General features: G+C 38.3%; 1 protein-coding gene across 3 annotated transcripts in view; it reads left to right on the forward strand.

Moving 5' to 3' along the window:
- The first annotated feature begins 1148 nt into the window (after window positions 1-1148).
- The window catches only part of LOC106880025 (N-acetylgalactosamine-6-sulfatase), a 46883-nt gene continuing 33065 nt past the window's right edge, over window positions 1149-14966 (forward strand). The window contains exons 1-6 of one of the 3 annotated variants that reach the window (XM_089358705.1): window positions 1149-1287; window positions 1450-1516; window positions 1661-1756; window positions 12253-12376; window positions 13406-13480; window positions 14409-14511. In XM_089358705.1, coding sequence (XP_089214831.1) covers window positions 1724-1756; window positions 12253-12376; window positions 13406-13480; window positions 14409-14511 — 335 coding nt within the window. In that variant the 5' untranslated portion in view covers window positions 1149-1287; window positions 1450-1516; window positions 1661-1723. Of the gene's footprint in view, window positions 1288-1384; window positions 1517-1660; window positions 1757-7078; window positions 7450-12252; window positions 12377-13405; window positions 13481-14408; window positions 14512-14966 lie in introns of those variants that run through there. The other 2 variants (XM_089358706.1, XM_014929825.3) reach the window with 2 other exon arrangements.

The following is a 14966-nucleotide window of genomic DNA, read 5'->3' on the forward strand; positions in this document are numbered from 1 at the left end:
CTGGGCCATAATCGTGGCCCGTCGCGCTTTATGTGTTAAGAAAAAATGTCTTCGTGCTTTAAGAATTTCAACCACCTATTTATTGATTTTTTTTTCTTTTCTGTTATTTTCGTCATTTTATTGTATTCCATATTCAAACACTTGTAATTTGCATTAAAAAGACAAATGGGGCTGGAGAGAAGATGCCTGACTAAGGAAGTATATGAAAACAGATGGAAGATTGTGGAAGAAAGTTGCGTATGGAAGGTTCCTCGTGAATGCGAGATAGGTCACAACCCGGAGCAATGGAAAGGCGGGGTTCGTGAGGTCCGAACTGAAAACTCGTCCCCACGCCATCTGTAAAATTTTAGTAATTTTTCAGATTAACACCTGCACGATTTTCACTAGGGTGTTAAGGTTTTAGGGTTAGGATTAAGGTTAGAGTTAGGGTTATGGTTTAGTGTTAGGATTAGGGTTAGTGTTAGTGTGAGGGGTTAGGATTAGGTAATCGTGTGGATGTTAATCTGAAAAATTACCAAAATTTTTACGTCCTGTATGTTTTTGTTTCATTCGTTCTATACATAATTGTAAATTTTTAAAATCATATATATGTTTTTCATTCGTTCACTGACCCCATATCAGTCGTGTTGTCCCCTCTGTGTTGGCCCCTTGTGGATAATAAAGAAATGGTTGTTGTTGTTGTTGGCACTCCGTCGCTTACGACGTCGAGGGTTCCAGTTGATCCGATCAACGGAATAGCCTGCTTGTGAAATTAACGTGCAAGTGGCTGAGCACTCCACAGACACGTGTACCCTTAACTTGGTTCTCGGGGATATTCAGCGTGACACAGTGTGTCAAGGCTGACCCTTTGAATTACAGGCACAGCAGAAACTGGAAGAAAGAGTGAGAGAAAGTTGTGGTGAAAGAGTACAGCAAGGTTCGCCACCATCCCCTGCCGGAGCCTCAGGTGTTTTCGTTCAATAAACACTCACAACGCTCGGTCTGGGAATCGAAACCGCGATCCTATGAACGCGAGTCCGCTGCCCTAACCACTGGGCCATTGCGCCTCCACAAAGAAATGGCAATTTGCATTAAAAAAAGATACCTGCCACCACCACTCGACCTCATCGTACATTACACGATGAAAAGAAAAAAAAAACTTGGCATTCGTTTGTATGGCATTCATCCACACAATCTTCCCTCGTGATAGAGGCTAGACTGACAAACCAGGTGAATTTATGTCGTCTCCTTATACCGACACGAAGACGTTTAAAAAAATATGGATTAAAAATCAAGCACCACAAGTGGGTGAGTGAAAGACAAAATTAGAATTTGGAAAGAAAGTATGCATAAAATGACAATTTCAGTTGTATAACATCTGGAAGAGAATATTTTTTTAACAAGAAAAGTATAAGACCAAAAATCTCGTTTTCTCTCTCTCTCTCTCTCTCTCGTTCTTTCTTTTTATAGCAAAAATTTGTCGCGGCAGCAGTACATCCTAAGAAAATCCTTATTGAGAGATGAAAAAAAAAAAATGGTTTGTAAAATTAAATTATATATTTTTTTTTTTTTTGTTGCTGTCACAGTTTTTGAAATTTTGATATTAAATGGAAATTTTAAAACTTGGTGTATTGATATAATTATTCACGCCAAATTTGATTTTGTTATTCACTCGTTTCAGAAAAAATTTACAGAAACCCACCCAGAAAACGGAGTTTGGAAGCTGGCATTTTCTCCGTGACACATGCCTATCACAAAATCAACGACGACGAAAGTTGTAAGGAGTTTTGAACTTTCAATAAGTTTTAATGAATAAAGTCGTGTGAAACGGAGGAACAGACATGTAAACAATTTAAAATGGAAAAATCTGAAATCAATTTTTTTCTTTTCGAAAAAATACAAGACCATCACTTACAAAAAAAAACTACGTCATAAAAAATTGTATTTACTCAATTGTTTAAAATACTATACAACAAACCAATCCAAAATATTTTATTTAAAACTAACATGCATTTGAACATTATTAAAGAATTATTTTTACAAAAGCTAAATGACATAATAGTAATGAAAACCTAAAACAATTATTTCAAGTTTCATTGAAAACAATGGATTTTTTCTTTTTTGTAGAGAAAATTCAAGAATGAAAGTTTGAGATACACTCTGGAAAGTCTGTTAAACAAATTACAATTATCATATCGCCTGCGTTACGAACTCGTAGAGATGCGAGTCTACCGTACAGTGATGGGTCCCACAACGTTTATTCCCTCGTTTTACACCGACCCATGTGTTTTTTTTGGTTTTTTTCCACAACTTGTTGCATGTGGTACCATCTCTCGAATGATTAAGAACCGACTGACGTATGCATTCCTCTTGTGTGTCGCGATTCCGACATGGCACCACACAAAGAAAATCATGTCTAGTCCCGCGACACCCTCCTCTTCAAACAAACTGCTCAGGTAGCAAGCACCCTTCCTCAGTTGTATTTGCGTCTTGAGAAGACTGTTTCGTCTATCTGAATTGGGTTGCGGAGCAGGTCGTCGTGCATTTTACGAACACAGCTGTTATAATCAACAGCTGTGCAGTGGCTCATCCCCAGTTCTTCAACACAAATCCGAACTTAAGTCAATTCCTTGGCCCATGAGGGAAGGAAAAGCAGTACAGTCCTAAGAGTGCAACCTTACAACCGTTGCATCTTTTTCGGAAGCCGGCTAAAATTACTCAAAACTTAAACTTTTAAAGTTAACTTTTTATTTGGCAAAAAATTAGTTTCATTTCCACAATTAGCATACAAAACATCAATATACTAAATTTTAAAATAATTGGAACAAAATTTTAAAAAATAGAAAACAGTAAAGATCCTTTAAATTTTTTGAACTGTCACACTTAGTGTTAATATAGTCTTGCCTTTTTTCAATATAGATTTTAATTTAAAGGAAAATAGCTTTTATAGCATGGAAGTAGTACGGCGGCTGCTATCCAGGCCACATCAATTTCCGGTGATCTGCCTTCTACCCTAACCCTGGAAGCACGTCTCCCAAGGTATGTGGGTAGAAGCACCACTTCTTCATTTTTCAACGGTGCTGCCGAAGGTAGCCTAGTAGTAGCCGCCTCTCGGAAACGCACCTCTATTGTTCCATATTCTGTTCCTCTGGCAAAATATGTAATTTCTTGCCAGATTGGTCTTAATGCTCTTCAATTTACTTGGTTGCCATAATTCCTATTTTTCCCTGCTTCTGTTGAATATGTTCTATAGATTATTGTTCTTTCCTTTGTATTATTTATTATCTCTTGAGGAGGGGACACCTTTACATCGTATCCCTCTCTACTGAGAAAATCCTTGTAACACTTCAACAAGTCAATTTCGTTATTCTGGCTCCTTGTAACATCTGCAAAGTTCCTCTTCTTCATTTGCTCGTCTATTTATAAATTGATCTTAACAACTCCACCTCAGAAGACGTCAGTTCCGAGGAGGTGAGGTCCTCGTATTGCATCATACTTGATTAACCCTCCTCTTCGAAGAGGGAAAGCGTCAACAGTCTGCCGCAAGGCAGCAAAACAAATTAACAAAGTGTTCAAAGAAAACGAAACAAGTAATAAACAGCAAAGTATAACTCACGATAGACAGACATAAAAAAAACTCGAACCTCAACTAGAACTTTCTTTATTTGGCACTTAGGCCATAACACAGAGGGGGACACAAGGACAGACAAAGTAATACAGTACGTGGGGTACAAAGAATGAATGGAATGAATTACTTACAATGAGGTGATGAAATGGCTTACGAGTCCCCCAAAACTCGCAGTTTCATTAAACAGTTCTCTCATACAGTTAATAATCAGGTTTCTTCTTTAGCAATTGTAAGTGGCCACAGCACCTTTACCGTTACTACACTTGGCAGGGTGTCGTAGCCCACGTATAATCCACTTATTTGAAACTTGTCCGGGTGTATCTGCTGCAGTCTCTGCATCACATGTTCTTCCACCAATATCGCTTTCTTTTTTTCTTCAAACGTTTCAGGGTCCAGTTTAACCCTTACTAAACCTTTTATTTTTGCAATCGTCTTTTCCAATTCTAAATCCTTGTCGTAAATAATCACGGTTTTAATATTTTTAAAATCAACTCTTCCAATTACCTTTCCTTGCTCTTGTCTGCTTGTCTATTATCTTGTTCGACCATTTCCTCCGCTTTTCCTTTCTTTTCACTTTTTCGTGCTCTGTATCTTGGGTTCGGTTCTCAGCTTCGTCTTTTTCGGTTTCCATTTCCTTCGCTGTCTTTTTTTTTTCTTTTTTTTGAGGGTTCTTTGGCGGCGATTCTGTCCGCATACGTTTTCTATCTGTTTCTTGAGAAATTTTCTCGCACTCCACAGTTTTCGCCTGTTTTTTTCTCCACCTCCTCTTGTACGCCTTCCACCATCTCCTCTTCACAGACCTCTATTTCTTTCACTTGTACTTCTCTGCGGGGACACCGCCTGCATGTTTCCCCTACTTTTACACTTATAATAGATTGGAGGTCTCCCCTCCACTACAACTCTTAGTCGTGCTCCGTCGGGGAGCTCCACCTCCTCTGCTATATTGTGCAGATCTGGTAGGGTTATTTGTACGAGTGCATCTATACCAAATCCCCACCAGTTGATCTCTCTCGATTTCTCTATTTTCAAAACTTCCACTTCGTCCTTGCAATTATCGAACCTCAACTAGAATAATCGTTGTCGTAACCGACCTGTCAATTTGACTATCCACCACATACATAAAGTTAGCAGAGTTCAAGTGACTAAGACATAAATCGGCTAAGGGAAGAACATCTGTTGAATTTCACTCTTGTCAACTTAATGTCTCTTTATGGGAAAAGTCTGTTGTACATTAAGTGAAATTTGGCGATTGAGGATCGAATCCACGCTATGCCTGCATGAAGCCACTACATACACAAGAACTGATTTTCTAAAATAGTTTTTTTAATACATTTACAGACTGTCATTTGCTTAGCTTAAATAGTTTTTTTTAAGGTAGTGAACATTTTGTTAAAAAGAAACGTCTGAAAGTCAAAAATGCAGTAATCTCTCTCTCTCTCTCTCTCTCCCTCTCTCTGTTTTTATATATATATATATAATCTCCATAAAATGAGACATGAAATTTTAAAAAATTGTATTTCGTCAGTATATATGTGTACGCGTTCACCGATTTGTTTCTTTTTTTCTACGTTAAATTCGCATTATAAATTATACACCATTTGGAAAAATATTCGTAGACATAAAGAATATATCTCTTCTGAAAGTTATGAGGAAACAAAGTCGGAAGGACACACTTGTGAAGTTATGTCCACTGTGCCAGCAAATTTTCAAATAGAACTACGTTAAGATCCAAATTTCGTGTAGAAATTATAGCTCTCCTATTTTCAGAAAATTCTACACGGGTTTTCATACGTTTATGCAGAAAAAAAACAACAACAACAAAAATTTGCGTGATTTGAGGCCTATTTGGCTATTATTTCAGTACATCTCACGACCACCTCATGTGTTTTTAGCATTTAATAAGCGAAAAGTGACCACGTGTTGAAGCAGCTTGGTAACAGCTTGGCTTGTTACTATGAAAACGGGCACCTGTGGCTTTCGATTGGCTGAAACTGCCAAAAATTTACAAATTTTAAAAGCTTATTAACTCTTTATTGACTTAGGGCGAAAATGAATTTTATGTCAATGATTACCATACAAAACTACACTAATACACAAAATATGGAGCCAACTGGAACAAAAATTGAAGAAATTGAAAAGTAGCAGCCAAACAGAAAAGATCCTTTTCTTGAATCATGCTCTACAACATAACAGATCATGCGAAAAAATAAATAAATAAAATGATATCGGTGTTTGATGCGAATAAACTATTTTCAAACGTGAAATATACGGAAAGCAAGTTGAGGCTACGAATTACTGATGACCATTTGGAAAACGTTGGTCCAGCACGTGGTCTGGTGTAAAATTTCCGAGCGGCAACCAACATCATATAATCCTTAATTCGTGTCCGTTTCGACATAAATCCCAGCAGCATGTCTTCTGGCTCTTTACGTTCTGAGTTCAAAATCCCGCAAAATCGACTTTGCCTTCCAGTCTTTTGAAATCGATAAAATTAGTACCAGCTTCCCGCTCCCCTCACGATTTGAAACAATTATTATTATTACGACCTTCGATTAAGGCGAATCTTGGAAAAAAAAAAAAAAAAAAAAAGGCGGAATTCTGATTTTAGCACCCCTCCCCCATAACTTAATTTTGGGGAATTTTCAGAAAATGTTTGCGAATTTGTTCTGCACACGGGAATCTATACATTTATGCAAGAATAAGATTGTTTTGTATACGTGATTTAAGGGCGATTTATCTCTTATTTTTAGCACATTTCAAGGGCCCCCTGATACCTTCCTTGTTTCATCCTCACGTGTATCGATGTCTTTTCAATATTTTCCTCGATAAAGTAAACTATTAGTCTTGTCTTGCAGTTCATATAACGACTAAGCCCCTCCCCTCAACATTGTTAGCTTTATGCCTATAATCAGAAATAGGTGGCGAGCTAGCAGAATCGTTAGCTTGCCGGGTAAAATGCTAAGTGGCAATTCGGCTGTCATTACGTTTAGAGTTCGTAATGGCATCGAGGTCGATTTTTCCTTTTATCCTTTCGAGGTCGATAAGATAAGTATTAGTCGAACACTAGGCTAATGTAATTGACTTACCCTTTCCCCCGAAATTGCTGGCCTTGTATCAAAAATTAAAACCAATATTACATGCAGAAGTCAGCTAACGAAGGAATCTCAACCTGTCGGAAATGGCAGTCAAATCTCCTTTATAACACGCCCTACCCTTTTACAAGAGTAACTAACTTGGAATTGGGTTAGAGTTCATTTTAATCTGTTAGAACTGGAAAAGGAATCGAATAAAATTGTTATATCTTTAACTTGAGTCATTGGACTGCGGCCATGCTGGAGTACTGTCTTCAAGTGGTTTTGCCAAACAAATCGACCCTATTATTTCTAAAGTCCGGTATTCATACTATCGATCTATTTTGTCGAACTGCTACGTTACGAGAACGTAACAAACCAACAAGAATTGTGATGCAGTGAGGGTGACACACAGAAACACACAAACATATACGACGGGCTTCCACGCAGTTTCCGTCAAATTCACTCACAAAGGATTCGTAGGTCCGGAGCTATAGCAAAATACATTTGCCCAAGATGCCGTGCAGTGGGGGTGCAAAGAAAATTCTATATGTCAGTTTAAGAACAACTCAGCTACACATAAGACCACCTCTCACTTCCATAATCATCCCTCAGCTTTGTCACCCAGCTGTCTCAATAGATATCAAAATCACGTGGTTACATTATTTCCTGGTTATTTTCGTAATGGAGCTGCTATCCTGGCTAACTTTGGTCTTTCTCTACGGATATGTCAACGGTCAACCCAATTTTATCATTATGCTCATGGATGATGTAAGTTCCTCTGAACTTCTTATGTTATAATATTAAGCAAGACTTGGTTAATCCGACTAAATCCGGCTCTGATTTGTTTTGTAGGTTTAAACTTATTCTTTGTTTAGTCTTTCAACTAAACTCTTTCTTCTCTTCTTTCTTGCTCTCTGTCTCTCATTTCTACCCCTCTCGTTGTTTCTCCCACTTTTTCACATGTTGTTATATGTCCTTTCCCCCACTCTATTTTTAGTAGTACATGATGTTTACATCTTCTTACTATTATAATCGTATAGTTCAAACAATTTTTTTTTAAAATCATTGTCGCAACAAATGGTTAAAACACCAGCTGATGCCCGACCATGTTACATCTGTTGTGAGATTGCACATTGCATATAAAAAAAAATGATCGATCAATTACGACTTTACAAAGCGTAAACCAAAGCAAAGATCAAATGTCACCGATTATTGAAATTTATATCGTAAGTGTTTGAATAAATGACAAGAGTCTCTATGTGGACGCTCGATCTGCTAGAAAAAGCAGCCAAATGTCCTTAACGTCTCATTTTACCTTCTAATTCCTTAAACTTACAATATACTTACAAATAAAATATCGGCTGACTCCCTCTTCTAAAGCTGGCCTAACCCGAGCTGACAGAATCGTCAGCGCGCCCGACAAAATGCTAAGTGTCATTTATTCCTATCTTTGAGTTCTTAAGTCAAATTCCACTGAGGTTGACTTTGCCTTTCAGCCTTTCGGATCGGTAAATTAAGTACCGGTTAAGCACGGGGGGGGGGGGGGGGTCAATGCTATCGATTTCCCCTTCCTTCAAAAAACGTTGGCCCCTGTGCCAAAACCTTGAAACCATTATTATTATTATTATTATTAAGACAGTTGTTGGGCATTCTATCGATAATGGCCAGTTGCTGTTTAAATATACGGTTCAAGTATATGAGATATACTGCAGATATTAATTATATTCCCCGTCAGACGAAGACCTACTATTTAAGCCCTGGATTATCCAAGCAGTTGGTAACAGGAACCAGATCGTTTTCGTTGCAATTTGCCTTTCATCTTCTGGAATCCGACATCGATAAAATATCCGTCAAGTACTGGGATTGATTTAATCAGCCTCACAATTACTAATCTTGAATCTTTATAAGAAATTATCAGATATTGTGTTTATAGTTTGCCGAGAAATGAAAGAAACAGTGCGAGTGTGTCATTTTACTATAAGTGCTATATCTACATTACTACCAATTAGGTGTTTTGCGCGCGCACACACATTTCCCATTTAGTTAAGAAAGAAAGGCATCACTTGTAATTCTGCCTTTTTCAAGGTTGTTGACACTGGTGAGAGACTGAACTCCGTTGAAGGCATTCATGGAGGAGGTGGTAATGTTAAACTTCGGACGGCGGGTTAAGTCTACCACCCTAGAACGTGAAGGTTTGAAGCAATTACGCGAAGCGCTTTTGTCATTTATCTCTTATTTGTTTGTCATTGGACTGCGGTCATACTGGGGCATCGCTTTGAAAGGTTGTTGTCGAACGAATCGACACCAGTACTTTGGTTTTTAAGTCTGGTACTTAAGCTGTCTCTTTTTACCGAACTACTGTGTTACGAGGACGTAAACAAACCAGTAGCAGTTAAGCGGTGGTGGGGCTCAAAGACACATGCATATATATATATATATATATATATATATATATATATATATGTATATATATATATATATATATGTATGTATGTATGTATGTATGTGTGTGTGGTAAGAAACTTGCTTCCTAACCGCATGGTCCCTTTGATAAGTGTTTTCTGTTATAGTCTCGGGATGACCAAGCCCTTGTGAGTGGATTTGGTAGACGGAACCTGAAATAAATCTGTCGTATGTATTTGTGTGTGTGTTTGCCCCCCCCCCCCCACCACCACCACCACCATTGCTTGACAACCAATGTTGGTGTGTTTACGTCTCCGTAACTTAGCGGTTCGGAAAAAGAAATCGATAGAATAAGTACTAGGCTTACAAAGAATATGTCATAGGGTTGATTTGCTCAGCTAAAGATGGTGCTCCAGCATGGCCGTAGTCAAATGACTGAAACAAGTAAAACAAAATTATAATGTGATTATCTAATATTTAATAGACATGCCCTTTGCATTTTTTAATGTGAGGCCCCTATTAGGCATGCTACTGATCAGATGAAGAATATTCTCTTGAGGAATTTCTTGCCAAGTTTCACACAGTAGTTTCAAAATATTTAGCTTTGAGGATGTTTTCTTCTTTTTATAAAGTTCCCTGTCCATTATGCCCCAGAGGTGATCAATAGGGTTCATATCTGGTGACTGGCTTTGCCATGGATGCTTTTTAATACCATTTTCTTCCAACCAACCTTGCGTCTTTTTAGCTTTGTGACAAAGAGCCCCATCTTCCATAAAGAAAGAGTCTGCTTTAATCATTTCATCCCTGGAGAAGATTGGAAAGAGTCCTTTCTGCAATATGGACACATATTTATCTGAGTTTGTTTCCCTCACATTCCACCAGCTCTGATTGACCATTGCTCCAAATTGCTTCCCAGACCATCACAGAATAGCTGCCATGTTTCATTGTTGGCTGCAGTATTTTCACATCAAATTCTTGATCACAGAGTCTCCAGGCCCACACTTGACCACTGTCAGAAAATACAGCAATTCTGGACTTGTCAGAGAATATGCTAGTGGCCTCTCCACCATCTCACTGGTCCAATTTTTTCTCTGCTTGGTATTGGCTGGTTGAAGAAGTGGCTTCCTGCTTGCTGATCTGCCATAGTAACCAAGTTTGTGAAGATACCTGACAGCTGTTCTGGGACTGACATCAACTTGCTCTGCTATGTCAGAGGCCTTGCAACGAGAATTATCATCCACACCTCTCGTAACAAAGAGAAAGGTCCTGTCAGAGGGCCCTGGTTGACCTCAGCAAGGTGATGTGAACTCCTTCCCCTCTATGGGGATGTGAACTCTTTCTACTCTATTAACTGTAAGAAGTGCGATTCCAAGGTTTTCTGCGATATTATGCTATGTCCACCTTTAGATTGACCCACAATATGACCTCTTTGAAATTCAGACAATTCTAAGACTTCTTTTGTATGTAGCATGATTAAACAATCACCTATGGAACCTGAAATATAAAAATGTCAATTAATGGAAAGTATAAACCTTTTCAATTTAAAACAAATATAAAACAATGTTTTATGGAGTGTCTACTTACTTTTGTCATGTCTGTGTGAAATCGTAGTCATGACTGATGCCAGTGGTGTGTGACTGGTACCCATGTTAGTGGCACGTAAAAAGCATCATTGAGCCTTATGATGTACTTGCATTCATCATGAGTGTACTTGTCACAGTAGAATGCAAGGGTATTTCACTTCTGTTTGTGTTTGAACGCTCATATGTATTCTATATGTATATGTGATTGTGTCCCAGAACGTCAACAAGAGGAAATCTGAAATGTTTCATAGATGTTCACTGTTCCTCTGATCAATTGTATTTGGAGAATGTGCATATGTCTGTTCATGTTTGGAGAACCTCGGCACGTCTAGATTTTCTTGCAGATCTATTGTTATGTAGCACATAACAATAGATTATGTTATGTGCTACATAACATACATTGGCAATACATTTAATATGAACAAAATGCACAGTTCTTGCTAATTTAATCTATCTAGCTATAAATAGTCATGGTTGGCCAGAGCAACTCATCACAATAAACAGTGGGAGCACTGCATAAGTGTTCTATTAGCAGTCCTGCTTCAAAATTATTTCATCAGTATAGTTTGAAGTATGGCTATATGCAAATTACTCCGAATACTCAACAAAATCTCAAACCGATGTGTTGACCTGTACATGGTCAGTTTTTCCGCAAGAAATAAGTCAAACTTCCCCCCAAATACATTCTTGGTTTGGGGAAAAATTGGACATAAGGACGTTTTTGATATATTAGACTTGTTGGATAATGTAGTCTTAGATACACCATACCACAAAAAATGAAAAGGCTATATGGTCGTGGATGGAATGCTTTTGATAGATCTGCTCAGTCAGGGATGACTGACTTGCTGGCTAAACAACAACTACAACTCTGCAGGAAAGCAATCTTTTTTCCCTATTATACTGCAGGATGCCTACCCCTGTCCCTTAATCAATTGGCATAAAGCCACCCCTCCCTCACTACTATTCCCTCCTCTGAGCTGAGGGAACTTCGTTTTGAGAGTTACTCAGTGATCCTGTCAATGGTGCTTCATAAAAGGCACCAGTGCTGGTACCATGCAGAAAGCACCCAGTGATTGGCATTCAGAAAGGCATCCAGCTGTAGAAACCATACCAGAACAGACAATGGAGCCTGGTATGACCCCTGAAAGGTAGATTGCATGATGCATGTGTGTGAACTTCCATGCTTCACAGCAGTGAAACATGGGCTGTGACTGCTGAAGACATGCGTAGGCTCAAAAGAAATGAAGCTAGCATGATCCACTGGATGTGTAATGTCAGTGTGCATACACGACAGAGTGTAAGTGCCCTGAGAGAAATGTTGGACATAAGAAGCATCGGATGTGGTGTGCAAGAGAGATGTTTGCATCGGTATGGGCATGTACTGCAGATGGATGAGGAGAGCTGTGTGAAGAAGTGCCACTCCCAAACAGTGGAAGGAATCCGGGGTATGACCCCAGCTCCTGTCGAACCATCCAATCCATGCCAGCATGGAAAATGGACATTAAATGATGATGCCCCAGATAAGCCAATCCTTTAAAGAATTCACCATCAATATCATACCTTACTTTTCCTTTTTTTTTTCCAGATGGGTTGGGGAGACTTGGGAATTTTGGGGGAACCCAACAAAGAGACACCCAACATTGATGAAATGGCTTCACAGGGAATGCTACTGACAGACTTTTATTCAGCCAACCCATTGTGTTCTCCTTGTAAGTAAACAAATTTGATTCTTCATATTGCATCTTTTCCTTGCTTTTTTAAATCTTTACTATCTTTTATCTTTTACTTGTTTCAGTTATTGGACTGCAGCCATGCTGGGTTTTAAACAAATTCATTTACCATAGTTATGTTTTCTTTTTCTTTTTTTCAAGCCATGTACTTACTCCGTTGGTCTGAACTCAGAAGCACATGGTTGCAAAAATGAAAAGAAAAAGAAACATATGATGTGTTAAAGAGATATTGATATATAAACATGCGCAGGAGTGGCTGTGTGGTAAGGAACTTGCTTACCAACCACATGGTTCCAGGTTCAGTCCCACTGCGTGGCACCTTGGGCAAGTGTCTTCTACTTTAGCCTCGGGCCGACCAAAGCCTTGTGAGTGGATTTGGTAGACGGAAACTGAAAGAAGTCCGTCGTATATATGTATATGTATGTGTATGTGCGTGTTTGTGTGTCTGTGTTTGTCCCCCCAACATCGCTTGACAACCGATGCTGGTGTGTTTACATCCCCGTAACTTAGCAGTTTGGCAAAAAGAGACTGATAGAATAAGTACTAGGCTTACAAAGCATAAGTCCTGGGGTCGATTTGCTCGACAAAAGGCAGTGCTCCAGCATGGCCACAATCAAATGACTGAAACAAGTAAAAGAGTAAAAGAGTAAACATGAAACTATGTACCAACCAGCATTAATATTATATGCATTCTGAGGGTGATGAGTTGGTGGAACCACTAGCATGTTGGTCAAAATGCTTAACAGCATTTCATCCATCTTTATGTTCTGAGTTCAAATTCTGCTGAAATCATCCTTTCAGGGTCAAGAAAATGAGTACCAGTTGAGCACTGGGGTTGATGTAATCAACTTATCCCCTCCCCCAGAATCGCTGACCTGGTGCCAAAATTTCAGACTAATATTATATGTAGTCTGTGTTAAAATACAGTTGCTAACACTAAAATATAGTTTCAGGATTAAAATAAATCCATGTTTTTCTCTCTCTCTCTTCTCTTTTTCTTCTCTCTAGCTCGAGCTGCCTTGCTCACAGGACGTCTTCCTATCAGAAATGGATTCTATACCACTAATGCACATGCTCGTAATGGTAAGTATTTACTCATTTTCTCTGTGTAATTCAATGTATAGTGTCATGAAGTACATTTATTCTCACACTATTTATACTTACTAGTGGGACCCTTGAATGTTTCACAGAATTAATGGTATACCTACTGGATTATTTCTGAAAACTTTATCCAAAAAACCTGAAAGCATAACCTGTGTTGTGTCTGTATGGAAAGATAATCACTCATCTGCTACTCATTGAAAAGTGAAAGAAATTGAAATATGATGATTACTTAATATATTCACTTTATATACTTTATGCACAATTTTATAGACTTAATACACAGCACTCATAAAATAAATATTCACTCTTATTTTTCCATTTTCCCCATAAACAACAAAAATAGTATCCAGTACATATGATACAAACTTTAGTTAAATTGTCACGTAAATAAACGTGAATATTTCACGGAATTGCACTTATGCATGTGTGTTAAGTGATAGGTGATATAAAAAACTTAGTTCAATTAAAAAAAAAATACACTTTTCACAATCCAATCACCACCACCACCACCATCATCTCTCTCTCCCCCTATCTCTGCCTTTCTTTAACCTCACCATCAGAACATCACCCCTCTGCTAAAATTATATTTTCAACTCTCCTCCTCCTCCTTCAACTAACATTTTTAACCACATAATAAATATTATATTCCCCCTACCTCATGTCATGGATGCTTCTCTCTCCCACTTTTTTCTCCCTCTTTCTGTCTCACTCTTCGCCTTATCTTCTTTTTCTTTCTCCTCTCTTCCCTTCAACTAATCACGTGAAAGCGTTACAATTACATTCCCTCTATTTCACATCATGGAAACTTCTCCCTCCCCCTTTTTCTCTAATCATGTGAAAGCATTACAAGATTATACAGGGAACACATCTCCATCTGACTAACCAATGTGTATTTTCAACTTTTCAGGTTATACACCCCAAGTTATTGTAGGGGGCATCTCTGACCATGAGATTTTGTTGTCTGAACTTCTTGAAAAGAAAGGCTACCAAAGCAAAATCATTGGCAAATGGTATACTTTTTAACTCTTTTACTCTTTTACTTGTTTCAGTCATTTGACTGTGGCCATGCTTCAGCACCACCTTTTAGTCAATGAAATCGCCTCCAGGGCTTATTCGTTGTAAGCATGGTACTTGCTGACCTATGGGGACATAAACGCACCAACATCGGTTGTCGAGCGAAGGGAGGGTGCGGGGGGAACACAAACACAGACAGAAAGACACACACATAAATATATTTCCATTTGTTTCTCTCGTTTGCATATTGAACTCATTTGTTTTCGTATTTCATGTTGTTTACTGTTGGTGACGTCCTGTACCCATATATGCATATGTATGTGTGTGTATATATATCTATCTATCTATATATATATATATATATATATATATATATATATATATATATATATATATATATGTGGAAAATGGAGCAACAAATACAAGAAGAAGCAATTCGGTTGGGCTAGTT

Source organism: Octopus bimaculoides, chromosome 10 (genome assembly GCF_046866305.1).
Source record: "Octopus bimaculoides isolate indiv1 chromosome 10, ASM4686630v1, whole genome shotgun sequence".
NCBI classification, from domain to species: domain Eukaryota; kingdom Metazoa; phylum Mollusca; class Cephalopoda; order Octopoda; family Octopodidae; genus Octopus; species Octopus bimaculoides.